At 44.5% G+C, this 22,022-nt stretch overlaps 1 protein-coding gene across 7 annotated transcripts in view; it reads right to left on the reverse strand.

Annotated features, from left to right (window-relative positions):
* Window positions 1–22,022, reverse strand: part of SKI (SKI proto-oncogene) — a 136,399-nt gene that overhangs the window by 113,767 nt on the left and 610 nt on the right. For all 7 annotated transcript variants that reach the window (XM_069078855.1, XM_069078854.1, XM_069078853.1 and 4 more), the window contains exon 1: window positions 21,583–22,022. This exon is cut by the window's right edge and continues 610 nt beyond it. In XM_069078855.1, the coding sequence (XP_068934956.1) occupies window positions 21,583–22,022 (440 nt within the window). The remainder of the gene's footprint in view (window positions 1–21,582) is intronic.

Consider the following 22,022-nt stretch of genomic DNA (forward strand, 5'->3'; position numbering starts at 1 on the left):
ACATAGCGATTTTTCACCCACATCTTAGACTCTCAAGTTTTGGGAACATCCAATTTTGCAACCCAGAGTTTTTCAAGAACAAACAGTAAAATAAATGGTGTTTCACAAATAATCCCTGTGTGGATGTAACATTACAAGGGGAAAAAAGCAAAAGACAAACTTTAAATGCCGCAACCACAAACCAATGCAAGACAACTGGGTTAATGGGGCTGAGGGAGCTTTCCCCCGGGGCACATGCCCCCCTCACTGCCACGGGTGAGTGTGGATGGCTAGCTGGTCTAGAACAGAGAGCCCCTGAGGCCGCTTGGCCAATGAGGGCTCCTCACCATTTCGGAACCGCTGTCTGAGCATCCAAATTGTACACACCATTCCCTAACCTTCCCTCCAAAAATCAATTTCATGTAGAAGTCACCTGGGACCAAACAAACCTGACAGTCTGGCCATTATGCGGCCATCATCTGGGCCATGCTCAAAGCTCAGAACCAAACAAGAACCTGGCCCCATGTCACCAACTGGGTTGAAGTCATCTGCTGTTTGACCCTCTTCCAAAAACTCCTCAGCCCACTGTCTCCACTCCTGCCCTTTTTGGTCCTCTCTGCCTTTGAGCCCCTCAAGGTCCTTGACCCCCGCCCTCCTCCAGAGGATAACAAGCTTGACTCTCCATCCACTGAATTCTGAAATGGTTGCCAGGGCCCATGGCTGTTCTCACCTCCCTCCCCCCGCCCCCGAAAACGGGACTCACTCCTTGTATCCCTATGATCTATGAAGTTCTGAAACTCCTCTCTGGCCACTTCTTTGTTTCCAGGGCCACTCTGTCACTGACTAAAAGGGTTGGGGGCATGGGGGGTAGGGGTGAGGAAGACTTGAAGTTTATATTATTCACAGGAATAGAATCATAAAGAATTTTAAAGTTGTAGATGAAGTATGTTCTCCCTAAAATTTAGGACACAGGCTTGGGCCAGCCAAAGAGAAGGCCAGGCTGCTGCCTTGAATCAATGAAATAAGTATTATCATATTTTAAACAGTGTTTAACAAAGCAACACTCCCATTTTCCCCTACCTCTACACATTTTTCCCCCTTTATACACTATGTCCCAAAAGTCTTAGGGCAGTTTTAAGCTTTGTGAGTACCTGAAAATTGTACTAAATGAAACTTCCTGAAGCTCAAAACCATACCCCGGACCTCAGAGGGTGTTTTTCAAATCAACAGCAAATAAATCAGGATCCCAAGGTCTGAAAATTCAGGTGATTTTCAGATTCCCTTTGTTGAAGTTTCTGGAACTAGTTTTTCTCATCTTTGTCTGGCCTCCAGACACAGCAATTATTACTCTAAGATTAATATGCAACTTGATTAATAATTAACAACTAAGCCTAATACCATGAAAGAATCTAGTAAAGGACAAGGTTAAAAAAGAGAGAGAGAGTGAGGAGAGAGCCTCATGCAAAATGCAGGAGTGAGGCGAGGCCCAAGAAAGGGGAAGGTAAGGCAAGAAAGCAGAAAACCAGTCACCCCTTCCACCTGAGAAAGGAAGTCTGTGCCCCTGGGCCCCTGCACTGCCAAGGCTGCCCAGGAGCCAGCCCACCATGGGTGGCTCCTCCAGCCAGCAGGAGGGCCCTGGAACAGGGCGCCATTATCCTCGCACAACCGTTCCCTGTTCCCCTCCAATACTAACGGGCACATTTTCCTTTAAAAAAAAAAAAAACTCGAAATATGACCATATTTGAGAAGAAATCCCTTCGAGAACACCTCTAGGCAAGTCTCTTTGGGGAAACTAGGAAGGAGCTAAAGGCTGAAGGGTCCAACACCCACATTCCTGTACCTGTGTCTAACTGCCTTTCCCACTTGTCCCAAAGAGGGTGTTTTCCTTGGTGCCAGAGGTCCTTCTCGAAGTGCTCTGGTCAGAAATCTATCCCACTGACACCAAGTTGGTGAAGAACCTCTCTGAAATCAGGAAGGCCTGTTGTCGGCCACTTGCCCCTGGCTAGGACCCACCCAGGCTAGCAAAAGCTTGGACAGCCCCAAGTCACCTCCATAACAAGACTGCAGTACAAGACTATGCAATTTTTCCGTGTGTGTATAGATAGATAGATTTATATATTCCACTATCATAAAGTTCCTTATTCTGTAATTCAAAATCTCTTACTTCAATCTAAAAAAGACTCTCCTTGTTTTATCGTGAAGAGAAGCAATTTTCAGACCCTCCATATTATGTGTCTTTTGTGTTTAAACATAGGACCAAAGATTTAGAACTAAAAAGGTCCTTATAAGATAGTGAGACCAACCTCATTTTACCAGTGAAGTAGCTGGGGCACAGAAAGGCTAAGAGTCTTGTCAGGAGAAGTCAACAATATATTAAGTTCTAAGTTCCAGTCAAGGTTCGAAGAGATGAAGATACAAAAAAAATGGGGGAAAAAATCCCATGGTTCCTACTGACTTCAAGCAGTTGCTCATTCTGGATCAGACAGACTTCATAATAACCTGGAGAGACTTATATGAACTGATGCTGAGTGAGGAGAGCAAAATCAGGACAACACTGTACACAATGATAGACACATTGTATCAGTGATGACGGACTTTGACAGACTGGGCTCATCTCAGCAATGCAAGGCTATAAGACAATTCCAAAGGACTCATGATGGAAAAGGCTATCCATATCCAGAGAAAGAATTATGGAGTCTGAATACAGACTGAAGCAAACGACTTTCTCTCTTTTTTTTGTTTTTTGTTTCTTCTTCCTTGTTATTCATTCCACTGGTGATACTCCTTCTTTACAACTTGACTAATGTTTAATGTGAAGGTATTTGTAGAACCTATATTGGATTGCATGCCTACGGGGGAGGGGGACGGGGGGGGGCGGGGGGGGGACAGAAAATTTGGAACTCAAAAACAGGTGGAACTGAAAGTTGTAAACTAACAGTAAATAAATTTTTCTTAAAAAGAAGTTGTTCATTCTAATGGAAGAAAAGAACATGCAAATAACTACATGTACATACATATACAGGGTACACGATGGGGGTAGGGGTGGGGAATCTGAGAAAAGATCTGAATCCTGGCCTTTCTGACTCCAGACCCAGGGCCATGCCAACCATCCACCAGGCCATGCTGTTTGTAATCCATTTCTTTTACTCTGAACTCTTTCCAAATTCTTCACATCCCTTCCAGAAGTGAAACACAGACCAATAATGTCACAGTGACCTTAAAAAGGCATGTCAAATGTTGAAGGCTCACAATAGGTAAAGACATCACAATTCTTACAAGAATGGCCTATGAAGGAACCCTAAAAGCTGAGGCTTTGTGTCCAGCTGCAGAATGCTTTGGCTGTCCACCTTACTGGTTTAGCATTTCTGACTTCTCTAACCTCACTCTCTACTCTTTATCCCCAAGGATCCTGGAACCAAGCATGAACACATTCACCTGGGCCAAATTCTATCTCTTTATTGCGCAGAGACTGGGGCCATCTGAATGGCTATCATTGATAATTAGTCAAATATCAATTGTGTTTGGCCATTTCTCATCATCTTCTAGACCAGGGGTGGGGAACCTGCAGCCTTGGGGCCATACTTGGCCCTCTAGGTCCTCAAGTGTGGCCTTCTGACTGAATCCAAACTTCATAGAACTAATCCCCTTAATAAAAGGATTTGTTCTGTTAGACTTGGTCAAAAGGCCACACCAAAGGACCTAGAAGACCCTCAAACAAACGCCATCACCTACTAAAGGCATCAGACAGGTGTCCAGATGACTAATGAAAATATAAATAGGCCTAAAAGCCCTTAGAAGACCAACCTAGACTGCTTCCTTCCCTGACAACACACCCCTTTCCTTTCATCCACAGGAGCTTCAAGGAAAGAAGGAATAATCAAATCCTCAGGCCTTCTTATCTTGTGCTTTTAGCACTGCTGCATGGTATGTGGAATTTCCTTTCGTCTATTTTGCTTATTTACAGAAGAAAACATCCAATTTTCTCTATGTCTTAGAAATCATTTCCTCCATTTCAGTTAAATTAGGTGATTTTTCCCACAAAGTACAGGGCACCCTAAACTATGGGCACAGTTCAAACGCCCCTTGGAGCTCTGACAAGAAAAAAAAAAAAAACTCCGCATGGTCCAATTTCAGGAAGACCTTGGTGCAGTTCTCAGCGTCTGAACCTGGGGTCAGGGAAAAGGCCAGGCCTTCACCCTGTTCCGCCCTGCCACTGTGCATCCCAGGGAAATCACCTCACCTTTAGGTCTCAGAGCAGGCTGGTCTGGAAGAAATTCCTGCTCTTTCTAGCACATATCTACATATGATTTATCATCTTAATTTTATAGGAGTGCAATGTTATCAGGACACAATGACCCCACCCACACACCCCTGGAAGGTGCCTTTCCCATCCACTCACCCCTTTGGTCCCCTCCTTAACCCAGCCTTAACAATGGACAGACAGCTCAGATGATGTTACCCCCATTTCCGATCTTGGGAAGCAGACTGGGAAGCTGGCCAAGGTCGCTAGCATTAGAATTGGTGGAGATGGAACACCGTCCAGGTCCCCTGACTCCTAGGGCCAGCACACTTCACATCTAACTTCTGGACCCCCTCTAGCTGGAGCATCTCCTTCCAAAAAAGGGAAAATACAAAGAACATTGCTACCAGCTCCTATTGAACAAAGGGGCTCCCTCACTGAAATAAACAAACCCAAATGCCAAGACGACAGAGTTCAGCAGTGCCATATATGTCGCTGGCACCTGGTAAATGCTTAGCGAAGGTCTGCTGACTCGAGGTAGACCAATTCATTCTCACTCAGCTTTGTGTTGGATAAGAGAAGTCTCTGACTCTAGGATTCCTCCAATGCCAGAATCACCTGGTAGAAATGGTAGAAATCACTCCTGTGTTCAAACATCTTCATCAGCTTCCTCTTTCCTCCAGAGTCAAGTTCTAAAGCTTCTCTACCCCTAATTCCAATACACTGTGCTCTGGCCAAGCAAGGCCACTCCATGCCCCACCCTGGAGGCTGCTTCTGTTACCCTGGCTTGGGTTGGCTTCGACCTTTACTAGTCTTCCCTCCCATACCCAGGTTTAAATCCTACTCAGCCTTTAAAGTTCAACCTGAATATCACCTCCTGGATGGAAGCTTCCTTGATCCCTGGCTCACTAAGGACATCCACGTATTCCCCTTGAGACCTCACAGAACACTTTATGTTCTCATAAACTCATGCCTTTTGTGAAACTGTGAATCACAATCATCTGTGTTTGTGCTTTGTGTCTCTCCCTAACTGTGAGTTCTGTGAGAGAAGGGTCCATATCTTATCTGCCCCAGCACCGACAGACACAGACACACAGACACACACACAGACACACACACACACACACACACAGAGTTAAAGCACCTATTTTCGGTTAGAGAGGCAGCTATAGCATGGTACAAAGAACCCCAGACTTGAGGATTTGGGAACCCAAGCCTCTTCTCCAAACCTCAATTCCCTCATTGGGGGAATTGTGCTTGTGCTGCCTCTCCCTCCTAGGCTGTTGTGCTATAAGAAATGTGAATGATTATTTTCCAAGTGAATAAGTGCAAGACAGTAAAATCCTTCGTGAACGGCCTCATCTACCCCAGCACCAGCCTTGGCGAGTACATTCTTCCCCACAGAAGAAGGGCTTTTTGAAGAGAGAACTTCCCCCAAGCTTGGCTGCACCGACACTGGGCCAGGCAGCAGAACACTTGACAGTTGGGTCATCTGGAAACAAATTCCTGGAATATCGGCAGAAGAGGCCAGGGAAGAAGGGCCAGCCCGGCATTTATAGAGAATGCTTCAGTACCTAACAGAGTCCTTTACCAAAGATGACCATAATCTGGCTTAAAACTAAAGTTCACTAATTTGGGCTTTTTGGGAAACATATCTTTAGGCAAACAAAAGAAAAGGGGAAGGGAAAACAGTCTGCACAGTTATAGCAAGCACCAAGAACAGCCAACTCCTACCCTCAAGACTCTAAGAATAGACAGATGTCTTCCAACACTGCTGTCTTGGTTGGGAAAACTCCATGTCCCATACCAACAAGGGCAGAGGCAGACTCCCAACGCGATTGGTGTGTGTTTCCCCAGCATCCAGGTAAAGTGCCTATTCTCAAAAAAAGGGGAACCAAGCTTGATATAGCTTAAAGACTTTGAAACTGGATGGTGACCTAAACACCAGGTTGTCATGAAATGCCCAATTACCAAAGGAGGAAGAGGGACCATCTTAAACTGGCAGCCAAACCTGGATGGGAAGCAGCTGTACCTAAACCCACCCCATTCATCAAGTCACACTATGGGCACTGGTTTATTTCTCAGTTAGAAGAAAATGGAGAAAGTCACAGGCATCCATCACCTTTTCCCAACATTTACATATGTTTAAAAATATCCCAACTCTTCCATACACATCACTGAAAGTTTTCCTTCAAGTTTCCAAAATACCCTGGATCAGGATCATTCCTTAACTACAAAGTTTTGGTTTCAGTAATTCACAGGCATCAGCCACAAGCAAGGCCTGATGCTTGCTAGGCTCTTAGCCTAAATAAGATTGGCCAAGGGAAGAGACAGAAGAGAGAGAGGCCTGCCCATCATGGCTGCTTAAATCAGGAGGAAGGTGACAACAGGTCGCCTTCTGTAGCGGATGACTCACTGTCCAGTTCCGCAGATGCTGTTCTGTACAAATCCTGCATTCCTGTGAGTTCTGCTATTCTGAGATGCAGATTGAGAGGTGACAAGCAACCTCCTCAACTTCTTCCCTTTTACTAGGGCCAAATCTGGCTGTCACTGAACCCCCAGGCAGATAAGAGCTACCCATATCAAAAGGGTGGGTGAAACACTGAAAATACCCAAGTCCCTTCCCTAAAGACCAGGAGGGGAGATTTCACTGAGACAACCTTTTTCAACTCAGATGAGATTTAATTTCCCCTGGTTAGGGAAACAGGCACACACTCTTTATGCTCTATACACTTTCTCTGTACAGGATACAAAGGTGGAGACAGAGCTAAGCACAGGAGTGGTTTCTAGTCAGGCCGACTAAACTTGAAGCACTACAAGGTTTGCAGAAGCCATTAAATGGAGTTTTTCAATGTCATCTGATTCAATTACTGGAGCTACCTTGTCTTCACAGTGTAAAGAACTGAGACAAAAAAGCACGGGGGTCAGGCAAGCTGGGTGATACTTGCTGAATATAAGAATGTTTTTTTTTTTTTTTAAATCACAGTTTTGATAGTTCTGCAGAAAAAAACTTAGCAAATTTACAACAAAACTGTCAAGTAATTAAGGCAAGGCACTTCACACATGAACTTAAACTGCTAATTAAAAACCCCTCGCTTAATTGACTACATTTGCATATCATTCAACTTGAGAGTATAATTTTTTTTTTTTTTATAAATGGTTTGGGCTCCACACAGCTCAGATGCTAAGGAAAGAGTGCAGGTAAAACAAAGAATAAAAAAGACAGTCAAAGGAACCCCTTAAGATCCCCTATCCTTCAGCATCAGCCATTACAGATATTCATTTCACTGATGTTAATGGTCTCATCTCTGCATCTTTATGGAAGAGAACCATATTCCAAGTGCATTAACTCAAACAAATCCAATACTGTCTAGAAAAGAACACTCCTGTACACATTTCACAACCTCTCTCTGTAGAAGCTTGGTTAAATAAGTGAAAACCAATTTGAGGGCCCAAAACAGATACTTCCACCGTTTCAAAATACTCCTCTTCTGAATAACACCAGCTAATATAAAACACAAGACTATTCTCTGGGTGATCAGTGCTCTGCTCCTCCGCAGCAGGAAGACACAACGACCCATAGGCTCCGTTCTGGTTAGGGGAAAAGGGCTAAATGCATACACCCATATTCCCAGCTAAAGAATCAGTCATGAGTTCCTGCATGACTTTGGCACACACAGCTCCAACAAACACCTGCAAACTTCCTGATGACCCAACAAATTACTATAATCAGTACCCCACCCTCAATGCAATTGGGAAGTAGGTTCAGGTCCCCTCTGTGCTCACAGCCCCATTTTATAGGCCAAAAGTCACCATAATGGCTTCATGTACAATCTGACTGGATACACTGACTTGTACTTTACTTGGTAATAGCATTAAAAACAATTCAGTTAGAGGGAAGGATTAAAGACACAGTTTTGGAAATACTGACCCTTTATTTCCATTTCTATTATACTAGTCAACAATAATGGTTTACCATGATCCCCAGATCTTTTTTCTTCCTGTACTTATAACAGGATCATAGCTAAAGGGATCTGAAGGGTCATTTAGTCCAATCCTGTAATTTTATAAACAAGGAAAATGAAATGCCTAGGGGGATGATTTATTCCAGGTCATACAAGGAATCAAGCCAGAATCTGAACCCCAAATCAGTATTCTTTACATTAGCTCACACCTAACACTGAGCTCACTCATATCAGGGCTCTAGGGTTTCCCTCCACATTAATATTTTTCACTACAAAGCCAGTGTTTTTTCTACCTTTTCCAGTGGTTTTCGGATTACCCAATCATTACAAATGGAGAAACTATAGAATAGAAGAAAGATTCCAAATAAACCATCTTGATGACTTCACCCCTACAGGGAAGCAAATATAGGTCAGACCTGAGTGTCAGGGAAAGCAAAAATTCCTGTATAAATATATTTAAAATATAACTTCAATCAAAATAAACTTTCTGACATAAGAGGGACTCAGGTCCCAAGGGAAGCCCCAATTGTTCATGCAAAACAGGCTTCCAAGTGCAGGCATACAGCCTAGTCCTGCAACCATGAGCAAAAAGGGAGAAATAGAGCAACACATTACATCCCCTTACATCTTGGCCCCTTTGATATTTGTCTCTAGGCCTATTCTTTAGAAAAACTGGATTACTGGGGACCATTTTAGTTAAACTGTCCTTTTCAGAGCAACAAACAAATAAAACATCCACTTAGGCCCTCTTGCACTTCTTTATAAAAGAATAAACTATTACCCCAATCCTATTTTATCTAACTCAAATCTCAATACATCATAAACTCTGAAACATGAAATTCAGTAGAACCCAACAGCGTCTTGGACACCGTTCCAGACCACAGTTTTAGAAGAACCTTGTTACAGTCTTGTCTCACTACTCCCATTTGGGCAATACTTTAAGGATTACAAAGTGCTCTCCAAGCACACAACCCAGTAAGGAAAAGGAGTTTGGGGAAAATTGCCTAAGGCCATAAAGCCTTGTCTGAGCCAGGATTTGAATGCAGGTCTCCCAATTCCAAGAGTAGCACCCAGCACCCCATCTACTCACTTGCTCAGGCATGGGTTCAAGGATGCAACTGTTGACACTTCAATGGATTTCTGCTTGAAATTAATGCTAATTTTTACCCCAATATGAGGATTAAGAAACTGATTCATAAGCATTACTAGGTATTTACAAAGCATATTAGTGATTCTGAAGATTAATCTAAAAAACACAAGCCACCCCTCTGGTCCCAGTGTTTCCAATGAGACTCTTTTCGAGACAACACTACATTGTATGGTAGTAACATTACAAAGTTATTTTTATAAGTTGCTTCTAGTATACCAAACCTTCATCAGAAGACTATAAACAAGGAATCATCTTAAATTTAACTATGGAGATCTGTTTTACTAACTGAACTGAGAAACAAATAGGGAAGAATTTCATTTTGTACTGGACAGCAATAGGAGGTAGCCAATAATGAGCTGGAGAGCATTCTCATTACTTTAAAAAGCTAATCAAGAAAAAAAACTTCTCTGATTGAAAGGTGTCCTAGCATTCATAGGCCAAAGGGCCACCAATCAACTAATGTCCTGGAAGCCCATTTCATGCAAAAACTTCCCACTGCCTAAGAAGTCTGCAGAGAAGCCAAATAAAAATATTGAGGAAGAGAATGAATGGATGGATGAAATGAATGAAAAATTTTAAGTGTTTACTGTGTGCCAGGCACAGACACTATTACTGTCAGACAAGCCAATTAAAAGGTAATTGAAAAACAATTCAAATCAAAGTCAATGAAATGCTTTCACAGGGCAAAGAACTGTAACATATGTAAACAAATTTTGTTACAATAGATTGATTTTTTTTTTTTAACTAAGAGCCTTCATCCCTAAAGGGCCCAAGCTGGCTTTTTCAACTACTAATGGAACTAGTCAAATTTTGTGTTTAATAAGAAGGGTGCCTTCCTATATTCCTGACTCAATACACCTTGACTTAACAATGATCCCTTAACCAAAGCTGGCAGCCTGGAGATCCTGTCCAATACTGTCCAATCACTGATGCCACACTGACTAGTGTCCTCAGTCAAAGGAAAAAACCTGTACCATTATTCAAAGGATTATGTACCTCCTCTTCTTACAAAAAAAAAAAAAGGCTTCTGTACATCTTTGGAACATTAATATTCTTTCGAACACAGCCAACAGCTGCTGCACTGGGCTCTGACATGATTGGTTTTGAAGGAAATTTTGTTTTTCAGGGTTGGGGGGTGGTGTTACTGTACTTTGCATATGAAACAGAACATGCCTCCAATCTCCGCCCCTTTACCCCCCCCCCCATCCCACAGGGAATTCACTTCCTCCCCCTCCAACAAGCGTCCATTCAGCCAAAAGGGAAATCCCAGAATGCAATGTGGCAGAGGCAGCACCCCAGGGGCCAGGGCCAGGGCTGCCTCCCACCAAGTCATCAGGTTTCTAGAATTGGGAGCACATTTCCCAAACTCCCAGGCTCAAACCCATTCCTCCAAGCAATATACGAAAATATTCATTATGGCCCTGGGTTTAAAAAAAAAAAAAACAGGTCTTCAAAAGGAGGGAGCCCAATGGAGAGAAAATGCTGTCATTTCCTGGAAAATATTTACTCAAGAAAAAATAATGTTCAGTCTCGCATATCTGCAGGTTGCCATTTCCCTTCTCCTTCAAACTTAATGGCATTTTTGCTAGGAAGTCAAATGAAAGCACTGGGACATTATAAAGCCCCCTCCCCCCAGAGCCCAGCTGGATGAGGTACAGTCCTCTCCTCCTCTCCACAACCTGAAGCCTTCCTTGCAAGGCTCACCTCTTCCACAAAACTTTCCGGCTCATTTCTATCTCTAACCACCAATGACTTCTACCTTAAGAGACTGTTCTGGGCATTCACTTGAGTCCCACCTGAGGAATCCTTCCCTAATTAAGAGAGAGAGAGAGTTCAGAGAGAACATTTACTCTCTTATTCTACAGCACATCCTTGGACTGGTAACAGCCACAATACAAAGGGGTCAATGACCCCAACTAGGCCACAGGTCAGAGGAGTCAAAGCTGGAAGAGGCCTTAGATAGGATCCAATCAACCCATTCATTCTACAAATGAGAAAACTGAGGCCCAGAGAAAAGATCAGTAGTGTCCAAGCTCCCAGTCAGTAACCAGGGGAAATCAGAAATCTCCATTTGTACTTCCTCCCCCCACTATCATTCACCATCAAGCAACACCCTAGTGAGTGAATGAGGCAGCCCAACAATATCCAGAAGACTGCTGGGGGCTGCCTGAGCACCTGGGGCTACTTTCCACATCTGTACATGGGACCCTGATTTCAGCTCTGTCTGCCTCACAGTCATATTTAAAAACATTCATCCATTGTGTAACCTTGAACTAATGGCAACCTGCCTAAACTGACCAGGAATAAGAAGGATAAACAAATACCGGCTGGTCAGGTAGCAAGATCTTTTCACACCAACTAGAGCCTAAATAAAACATGGTTCCTCCCAGGATACTGGAGGGACACATCGGTGATCGGTGGCCACAAAAAGCCACCTTCCCAGCAGCAGCAGGATCTCATCTACACCTGCCACTTAGTTCTCCCCTAATATCAGAACCTAGAGCAACCAAGTTTCACTCTTTCTTTGAAATAAAGGGGGTGGGGGGGAAAGACTATTAACAGCACAGGTTTTTAGCAAAAAATTTTTTTTTCAAAATAATTAGGCAAGCTTCCAGAAAACCCAGATGAACTCTAATGCCTATGGTAAGTACCTTCCAGTTCCACATCCTGAGTTCCTAATCCTAATAGCTAAATATTATGAATACTAACACTTTAGCCATCCAAAAAAAGTCTTCTAAGAATACTAAAATCATCAAAGCACCCAACCTAGCCCTAAATTCCAGTCTTCATTATTGGCGCCAACTGTAAAACCATCACCACTGATTCAAGCTGAAGATTAATATATGTGTTGTGTGTGTGTATATATACATATATTTCATTTTAATTTCTAAAAATTATACCCATTAAGATCAATCAACCTTAATAATAGCCAGGGTTCCTCCTGTATTCCTTCTCCTCCACCCCCATTTCAAGTAAAGAAAGACTAGAAAACTAATAAAAACCTGCCTCCAGAATTTTTCTCAACCCTTTTATCTTCTCCATAAATGATGAAATATCAAAGGTCTCATTTCAGAGTATTTTTTTAACAATCTTTTAAAAACTGCTGACATCATAAAGAACTCCAAAGAACCATGAAAGACAAAAATTCTAAGCTAGAATCTTTTTAAAGTTCACTGTACTCTCTCCATTTCTTGGCTACAGGCAATTCTCTAACACTCCTCCCCCCCACCCCAAAAAAAAAAAACAGGGAAATGACTCAAAGGAACTTGAATTACAAGCTTAAGCCACGAAGCACAGAATGATTGATTTTAATATTAAACAGGTGTTCAGTTACCATCTATTCATGCCTGATCATGGTTGGTTTTTACAAACTGCAGCAAAATTCCAGATTGACTCACATAACTTGATATCAAGTGCAAACTCTCACTTCCACCGCCCCATCACCACAACAGAATCAGCTTTACAATCTTTTTCTAATGAAAAAAAAAGGTTTTGTTTTTTTTTTTTAAACTGGGTTTTCAGTTTATTTTGGTATTTCCCTGGAATTTCCCCTCCCCAGAGAATGTGCTCCCAGTCTCTACAAGTGGGGGGGGGGGGGGGGGACTAAAAAACATTCAGCAAAACAGGCTGTGTCCATAGAAATTTAGGTTTTCATTGAAATTCACATCTAAGAAGTCACAAGAAAAACCCCAGATCCCGCCCCTACCAGCCCCAGCAATTGCTGAGCTGGGCCTTTCACTCAGGGGGAAAAAAAAAAACCAATGTCAAAAAGTATCTCTCACTAATGCCTCAGACACCAATTCATATTCATTGTTTGGAACCTGAACAGAAACAAAGTTACCTCAAAACTACAGGCCATTTCCCTGTAACAGCCAGCAGCAACATAAATTAGGGCTGGAAATATTTTAAAACAGCAAATAAAGATTAGCCAAGAAGAACTGTCCTTAAAATCAATCTCATCACAGTCCTCCTATGGAAAACCCCCAAGTCTGCATTGTTCACAACACCGGTTCTTTTCCCAAGTTAAAACTGCCACAGGATTCACCAAGGGGGTTTGGGTGGTTCGGAAGACAAAAACATAAGGTCATGGAGTCAAATGATAAAACAAGATGCTTCTAAGTGTCCGGGAGAAGTGGCCAGCCGGGAAGTGGGCGGGGGATTTGATAAAGAAACCCTCCAGCTAGTTGCTTTCTGTCCAAATAGCCTCAGTCTCCCGATCTATAATCACAGCCTTCTAGAGGGGCCTCAGAAGCCACCTTCACGCTCCCTTGAGCTATTTCTCTGAGTGGATGGCCATTCTCAGCTCTGTGCATGGATGCAGCTGTCCCACGAGGCCAGTGACCACTGGGCTGGGTCAGATTTGATCCAGGAAGCAAAAAAGAGTCAAGATTCCCACCCACCCACCCCCCTTCCCTCAGCTCTGGGTTCTAGTCAAATTAAAGAGGACAATCATTCCAACCTCAGTATTCTCACTCAAAACAAAGAAAATCTTTTGAAAAGCATTTCAGTTGAAACTTGCATAATTCCTTCAGTGGAGAAATCCTTTCTGAACTTGCGCAATCCCTAGAAAGAGACATTATTACTGCTTGTGAAATCTCTTCAGTGCCACAGAGAGGCCAGTAATCTGCAGGCAGGGCCCGATGATCAGACACCTCCTGGAGGGAGAGACAGACAGCCCCAGCAGACAGCAGCAGCAACAGCAGCAATGGCAGCGGCCCCAGCAGCCCCTCCTCCCCCTCCTTCTCCCTTCCCCATTCTAAGGATGCTCTGTATGGGGAAGCCAGGCTGGGGGAAAAAAGCTCCCCAAAACACTTCCGAGAGGCCCCTCTCTCCTGCTTCTGGTCTGGGCTTGAGATGAAGGGCCAGCAGCCTGTGCCTGAGTTATACTTAACCCAGACTTCCTTACACTGGAAATCCTGTCTGCTATTTCAATGCCCTTACTCAACATTTCAGACAGACATTACACAAACCGGCTGGTGAAAAGGTTGAGAAACCAAGTAGAAGTCCAAGTGAATGACCTTATTCTTCAAAGCGATACCAAAGACAGAGAAAAGTTAACAAGAACCAAAGGACAGAGGTGTAAGCAACCCCCAGGGCCATCAGCTTCCACCCAGGAAAGTTCAGAGGCCACAAGCCAAGGCGACAGAAAGCCCAGAGGGCCACTCCCCTGCAAGGGCAACGGCCTCACATAGGGTGACAGACGGAGAATCTGTCGGTCCAGAAAGCCAGCAAAGCAAGGCTGCTGCTGCCCTGGGCTTCTTGCCTCCCCAGGCCACTGCAGCAGCTGAGCAGGGAAGGGGGGTGGGGGGGTCGGTCGTGAGCAGCAAGGCCAGAGGCTGCGCCAACCACTGGCTCCCAACCTCCTTATCTCCAAGGTGCTCCATGGAAAATACAATTACAGCTTTTAAGAATCGAGGCTCCTCCATCCCACCCCTCCACCCTTTTCGGAAAAGCCAAAGCGGCAGTTTGGGAAGGCCCCATTAGCATTGATTTTCCTATCAGTTACCATTACAACATTAGCCAAATCAAATTCACAGCAAATTCACAGGGTGGCTTTGGTATGGAAGGCGTCCATCCACAGCCTTTGGGTCTGCCCAGTTTAAATCAGAATCCAAAGAACAATCACTACTATAAAAATTCAAGGCTGCCAATTTACATGGGGGCTCCGTGTTAACCAAAATTTGCATCCAAAAAAACAAATGAAAGCCCAGAACACAGCAGAGGAAAATCACTCACCCACCAAGAGCTTGGAGACAGTTGGTTTCTCCTTTTTTTCCCCACCCCACCCCCACCAGGTCCTTTTTTATTTAAAGCTACCCAGTGGGGGAATGATCAAAGAGGCCTAGCCAAATTGAAAAGGCTATATAAATGACTGAGAGTATTTTTAAAACTTATATCAAACAGAGTGGAGAAAAGAAATGACTTTCTAAGTATCTACTATACAGATAGATAGATAGATAGATAGATAGATAGATAGATAGATAGATAGATAGATAGATAGATGGATGGATGGATGGATGGATGGATGGATAGATAGAGATAGACAGACAGATACAGATGTGTGTGCACGTATATATCTGTAAAAGAACAAGCTAACCAAATACTGCTGATCTAAAAAATTTTGCTGGACTCAGGATGAGCACTATATGAGATTTCTGGGGCACCCATAAGGCAAAAGAAGTGGGTAGGACCAGAATTATGCCCACTTCATAGAGGAGAGCCCCATGGCCCAGAGAGATCAAATTACTTGCACAGAATAAGTCAGGAAGGGCAAAACTGTGGCTGGACTCCTGAATTTTGGACTCCAGGTCCTGTGGGTTTCTAATTGAGTCGAAGAGCTAGACTTTGTATGAACTATTGACTGTAAAGAACAGAGAACAAAGGGCTGTTTCTGCCTAACCCAAGTTAGCAGGGCCTTCCCATAAAGAGCTCCAGTTAAAAAAATCTGAACAGAATTGAATTGGGCAGGTGGAGGGGGTGGAGCTTAAATTTCTAATCTCTTTCATAGTTCCTACATTTCAAAAGTCTCCATTTTTCAAGTTCTCTCACTTCACTACCGACCCCCCCATATTTATGTTTATTTCCTCCAAGAAAGAGAGGTTACCAAGGAAATATTGAAGTGAAAAGACCTCCAATCCCCTCACCTCTCCTCCATTCCCCAAAGTAAGTATCTATATGAAAAAGAGTTAGGATAAAACACACACACACACACACACACACACACACACATACATACATACACACTTTTTCTTTCTTGACAAAGTTCTATTTACAGGAGTATTCATGAACCTTATTCAGGGCCACTAACCCCAAATCAATTCATTCTATTAACTGCTGATATTTTATAATCAGTCTAAAGCAGGGAAGGGGAATCTTTGGCCTCCAGGTCACATGTGACCATCTAGGTCCTCAAGCACGGCCCTCTGAGTGACTCCAAACTTCACAGGACAATTTGTTGGAGACCACATTTAGCCTGGAGGCCAAAGGTTCTCCACCTCTGGCCTAATTCATATTTATATAGTATGGCAGGGTTACAAAGCAGTTTCTTCCCAGCCACCCAGAGAAGCAGATAATGGAAAGCATTATCATACCCATTTTATAGATGAGGAAATTGAAGTAAAATTTGCCCACAATCACAAAACCAGTGTAAAAAAACTGAGTTTGAACTCAGGTATCTGGACTCTACCTTGGGGGCCTCCTGAAAAGGGATCCTTTTTCTGACCTACTTTCTCTAAGAATTTGGGGAATCATCTGGAGGGTGTGTACACAGTTAAAATAAACCATCAAAAATTTTACTAAATATTTCTGCTACAAAGAATGCTGAAGTCATAAGAGACAATAACTATTTCCTGTCTCTTAAATAACCAGACAACATATTTCTGCCATAGGAAGAGAAAAAATAGCCCAAACCTCAAAGTTGGAGATACAGGCCACACACAACTCCCCCTGTTGCCATCGAAAAAGTGGTAGCACCCTGTGACATTGTCAGGGACCCAGTGGGCTTCTGAGACAGATTCAAAGGCACTTGGCCAAGGCAGCAGCATGAATTTCCACTCTCTGGGCAACCTGTCTCTCTTTTTAAATGACAGTACTTTGTGTGCTAAAAACTCCAAAGTTAAATTCTGCTACTCAGTCAGCAAGAGAAAAGGGACCAGCCTGGCACGGGTGAATGGAATCAAAGGGGACTGACCTGAGTCCTAGAATGACTTCCCTCTTGACCACAAATAAAACCCCTAAGAGCATCATGGGGTCTGAGAAGAGCCCTTTCCCCCTCCCCCATAACCCACCCACAAACATTCTTCACTCCTTAAGTATTAACCTCCTCACCCCGCCTAGGACTTGGGAAATTACAGAAGAGGAACACACAGGAAGGGAGAGAAAATTACTTCTCTTCTCTTTCCAACCTACAGCTGCAGGAGTCGTTCCAAGGGGAAGAAAGGCAAAGAGGTAGGAGTCTGGGACTCCTGTGCCCTGGAAAGTCAATTGAGCTGCAGGGGCTGGTAAATCAAGGACCTGCTCCCAAGATGGAAAGAAGAGCCATCTAAGTTTGTGGTATTCCGACCTCCTACACATTTTTCATTTTAACAACCACCAGAGAAGGCATCCCACATTAAGATCAGTGACTCAATTTCCAGCCCCGAAAAAAAAAAACCTGCTAATATTTGCTTCTGGACAAATATGGAAGCATTTTAACTTCCTTTCAATATTTGCAAAGCTTGGGGTAGGGGGTTGTGAACTGTGATGCTAGCTGACCACAGAAGCCCCAGCTCCCACCACTGGCTAAAAGAGGGGTCCCCCTTCCTTCATCATTTCAGGGCCTCACCAGTAAATGTAGCCACCTTCACACAAGTCCCCCTTAAGGGATTCAGCACAAAAAAGCTGTTTCTGTCCAGGACTCAGGCAGCAACACAATTTCGATTGGGGGGGATGGGGGAGGGAGGGGAAGATAGTAGCTTTCCACTGGGATGGCCCCTGAGTATACTCACTGGGCAAATAAATGTCTCAAATGTACTTTCGATTGACTCCTATTTCCAAGAAATGAGTATGACCTGGCACCTAGTAGGTGGTTAATAAATGTTTGTTGATTGGCAGGTCAATGATAAAGTCCCACTGAAAGTGCTAAAAAGCTGATATATTTTACAACACATTGTTTCCTTCTCCTTTCCTCTCAGTGATTTAAAATCATTTTTTTTTAATATATAAAACACCACAGGGAGGGGAGGGAATAAAGGTATTACCACTGTAATAAAATAAGCCAACAAAAGACAAGTGAGTTTGGCTAGAGTGACAGTTGCCATGCCCTCCCAGGAAGAAGCTAGAACTTGGGATCACCCAGTGCCCAGGGAGCTCTTCTAAGGGAGTCCAAGGGTTAGGGTTCCCTGGGGTTCACATGGAATCTGTCTTCCCTCAGGGTGCAGCCTCACACCAAAATCACTCAAACTGCCTGGGCCAGAGAACAAGCCCAAAGCCTTGATGGGTGGGACCCTGCAGACGCTACTCCCCAGCTTCAAACTGTGGTGCCCAGACACAGTGAGAGGAAAAGCTTGTGGTGGGGGAGAGGAAAGGGGTGGGCAGAGAGAGAGAGAGAGAGAGACATCAATATTCAGAGGAAACCAGGCCAGAGCTGAGCAGGGCCTAGGCCTACAAGAACTGAGGACAAGGAGGAAAAGCTGGGCAAAGATGAAGTGAGGTGGCTGTGAAACCAGGAGAGAGAAAATAATCAAAGCAGGCGTGTATGTATGCAGTTTTGTTTTTCCTCTTTCTGACTTCACCTATATAATATCTTTCACAAGAATTTTGTGAAAGACTAGAGGCATTAATTACTGTCCCCATTTTCCAGAGGAGCAAAATGAGCCTCAGAAAGGGTCCTGTAACTGGACCAGGATCAGGACACCCGTGTAAGAGTCTAATATTAAAACCAGTCCTCACCTCCTACAAAACTCGACCTCTTCCCGCCACACCAGGCTCTCCCTTCCCCCACCTTCAAGGATCCCAACCCAGGGAAAAAAGCAAACTTATCTTGTGCAAGAGAAAGCCAGGCGAGAAGCTGAGAGCCAAGAAAAGAGCTAGGAGGGGAGAAATACAAAGACTGAGGAAGGAGTAAATGAGATCAGACTTAGGAAAAGGTCCTCCACTAGCTTCGGAAACCCCTGAAAGATCTCCTCCTCGTGGGCCCACTCTGCTTACTCTACATTTCCTTGTACTGGAAAGTAAATTTCCCTGACGTAGTTGTTCAGAGCTGTTATTATTCTCAAGTCTGAGGTGAGACTGTCAGTGTCTTGAGAGCAGGTAGGGGCATGTTGTTCGATAGCTTACTACTAGCTTAGAAAGGAGCAAAAAATAGCCAGCACCCAGTAGAGTAAAACCCAAGTATGAGCTACATCAACCCCAACCTCCTGAAATGTGTGGCTTTTACCAACTGAGTCCTGCTTGAGACCCAAACTCTCCACCACAGTCCTAGACCAAACCAACCCAAGTAAAAAAGAAACACCACAAACATACATCCAAACCCACATTCAGACACATATGCAAAAATCTCACACACCCTCTTCTCACAAAAGAGCCTCCTTTCTAGATGCCGTGGGCTCCATGACCTAAAAATTATTCCAGTGTTATTTGCCTCGGGCAGTAGTCTACCAGCACGAGAGTCTATTTGAATACATCCACAATTATCTGCAAACAGCAGCAACAGACAGCCTGGACTTAGCGATTGCTGGTGGCTTCTCAGAAGAAGGGGAAAAGGGAGATTTCAAAGGGGGCTAACTTCAAGTCCCCAAACACCCAAGCCTACAGCGAGGGGGGAAATGTTTACACGCAGCCATATGAAGGCTCAGCCAACTCCACTGCTGAAACTTAGCCCTCTTCTGAAAGTGACAATCAATCTTGAGTTCAGCTAGATAATCTTCCACACAAACAGGTTTCCCACCTCAATCCCTTCACACCCCCTTTCCCCAAGCTTCTACTGGGCACCCCATCTCCTCCCCAAATACAGGGACACGTACACACAGGTCAATCGGAACCTGCCACTGGAGTAAGTGCCTGATTAGCTAAGGATAGACAAACCATTAAAAACACATCCACCTCCAACTAGAAGAGATAATTTGCCTCATTACAGCGGCCCTCCTACAATGGTTCTGACACTCAAAGTGAAGGAACTCCCAGAGAAACTGGGGTGGAGAATCTATTCACAGATTTAGAAGGGAAAAAAAAGTTTGATGCAATAGCTGAATTAATTAGGCCTCCCAAGAATAGCTGAGAGCAAATGCAGCATTTTCTATGTGCAATTTAATAAGCCTGGATCCTTAAAAGAAAAGTTACAAATACTTGAGGGGTGGGGAGGGAGTGTGAAGGGTGCATTGAAAAGTTAATGAGAATCTCAGTGAATAGTCTAAGTGTCTAATGGGTCCCCAGATCTGCCCCAGCCCAAGACTCCTGCAGGATCACACAAATACTCCTCAGCAAACAACAGAGCTGTATTGTCCAAAAGGCTTTCAGTATCACTCTTTTCTGTATTTCAGAGAGAAAGGGAGGGAGGGAATGAAATACTTTTAGTTCAAAACAAATGGCCGGCCCGTCGGTTATTCAGACATTCTGATGGGCCTTGGGAGCTCCTGGAGCCGATGGCTTTGGTGCCCACTGATTAGGACCGCTGCCAGGTGCCAAACAGATCTCTCTCCCCACCCAGGGAGGGAATGCTGGGATCCACATACTGGCAGACAGGCCCAGCAGACTAACAGTCCATAACTGGAGTCTGGAGTCTGGAAGTCTGGCTCTGCCACTGAATCGTATGCAGCCTTGGACACAACACCTGCCTTACGGGCTGTTTCTCCACCTCCGAAAAGGAAGGACTAGCTGTTGAACCCAGTGAAAGAAGTCCCCCAATTCAGGGGACTTCGCTATCTGAAGAGCTATGCTAGCTGCCCTTCTCCTTACCCCAAACACACAATCACTTACTTACATAAAATCGAGTGTTTTAAAAATGTCTAAGGCTGAGTCAATCATCGCCGGCACCACTAAGTATACCTATGAACAGTTCCTTCCACCTTACATACCTACTTATTTAACAAGGGCTGACTGACTAATTTTTCAATGTTTGTAGTGTGGTTTTTAAAAATTCTACAAGTCTACGGAGAGGTTCTCTTCTTCCCCCCCCCTCCCCGCCCCGTTTATCTTTGCAATTGCTAAGTAACCTGGGAAAGCATTTACATTGAATGCATTATGCATTTTACCCACACAAGGCTGTAGAATTTTAGCAAACTGACCATCAAGGGGGGCAGGGGAAGGGGGAAGAAGATACTGGGAGTGTCTAATGTGTCTTAGAAGCAGGAAGGCAGAAGAACTGAGTTTCATATTCAAGACTGAGGAATGAATACTGAAATGATCCACATTCTTTCTAGACCTTCAAGGGTCCTGTCACTGAAAGGGAGAGGGAGGAAGGGCATAGTCTAAAAAGTGACCTGAAATCAAAAGTCTCACATTGAAGAACCGAGAGGTCCCAAGACAACTAAGCAAGGGCCAAGTGACCTAACCGGGTTTTTCAACGTTCTGGGTGGGACTTTTCCCCGTTGCCTGTCTGGGAGCATCACCATATGGGCTGCCAGTCACATCGGGACTAACCCTTTGCAAACGTCTGGCTAAACTGTGCTCAGCACCAGCAGGTGGGGGGGGGGGGGCCTCGGCGGGAGCCCTTCAGCAGGACTTTGGCCGAGGCCTGGGAACGGAGGAGGTGACGACAATCAGACACTAACCCTGGGTGCTTTCCTCTTGTATTTGTTGCCATAGTCGAACTTCTCTTTCACATCGTCCAGGCACTGGCCCAGCCTGGCTTTCTCCTCTTTCCCAGTGTAATCCTGGCTCAGGAGGATGTAGGCCCTCCAGTTGGCCGAGTCGAAGCCCCAGTGGCAAGTCCTGTTCTCCAGGGCCTTGTGCGAGTGCACCACGAACTTGTGCGGGGGGTACATGAGGCGGCAGTCCAGGCACTGGATGCAGGCGGCGCTGGGGTTCACGTAGAGCTCAGGCACTAACAGCCCCTTGCACTTGCCGAAGCACTCGTGGTACACCCTGAAGCTCTTCTCGGTGAGTTCGAGCTCCAGCGCGCTGGCGAACTCCTTCTTGCAGTGCGGCGGGTAGGCGCCGCCGTAGAGCAGGGCGTTGCAGAGGCGCTCGGCGTCCGTCTTGGTGATGAGCC

Source organism: Petaurus breviceps, unplaced genomic scaffold (assembly GCF_028583685.1).
Source record: "Petaurus breviceps papuanus isolate PSGF00001 unplaced genomic scaffold, PetGlider_PUasm1.0 91041, whole genome shotgun sequence".
Classification (NCBI taxonomy): domain Eukaryota; kingdom Metazoa; phylum Chordata; class Mammalia; order Diprotodontia; family Petauridae; genus Petaurus; species Petaurus breviceps.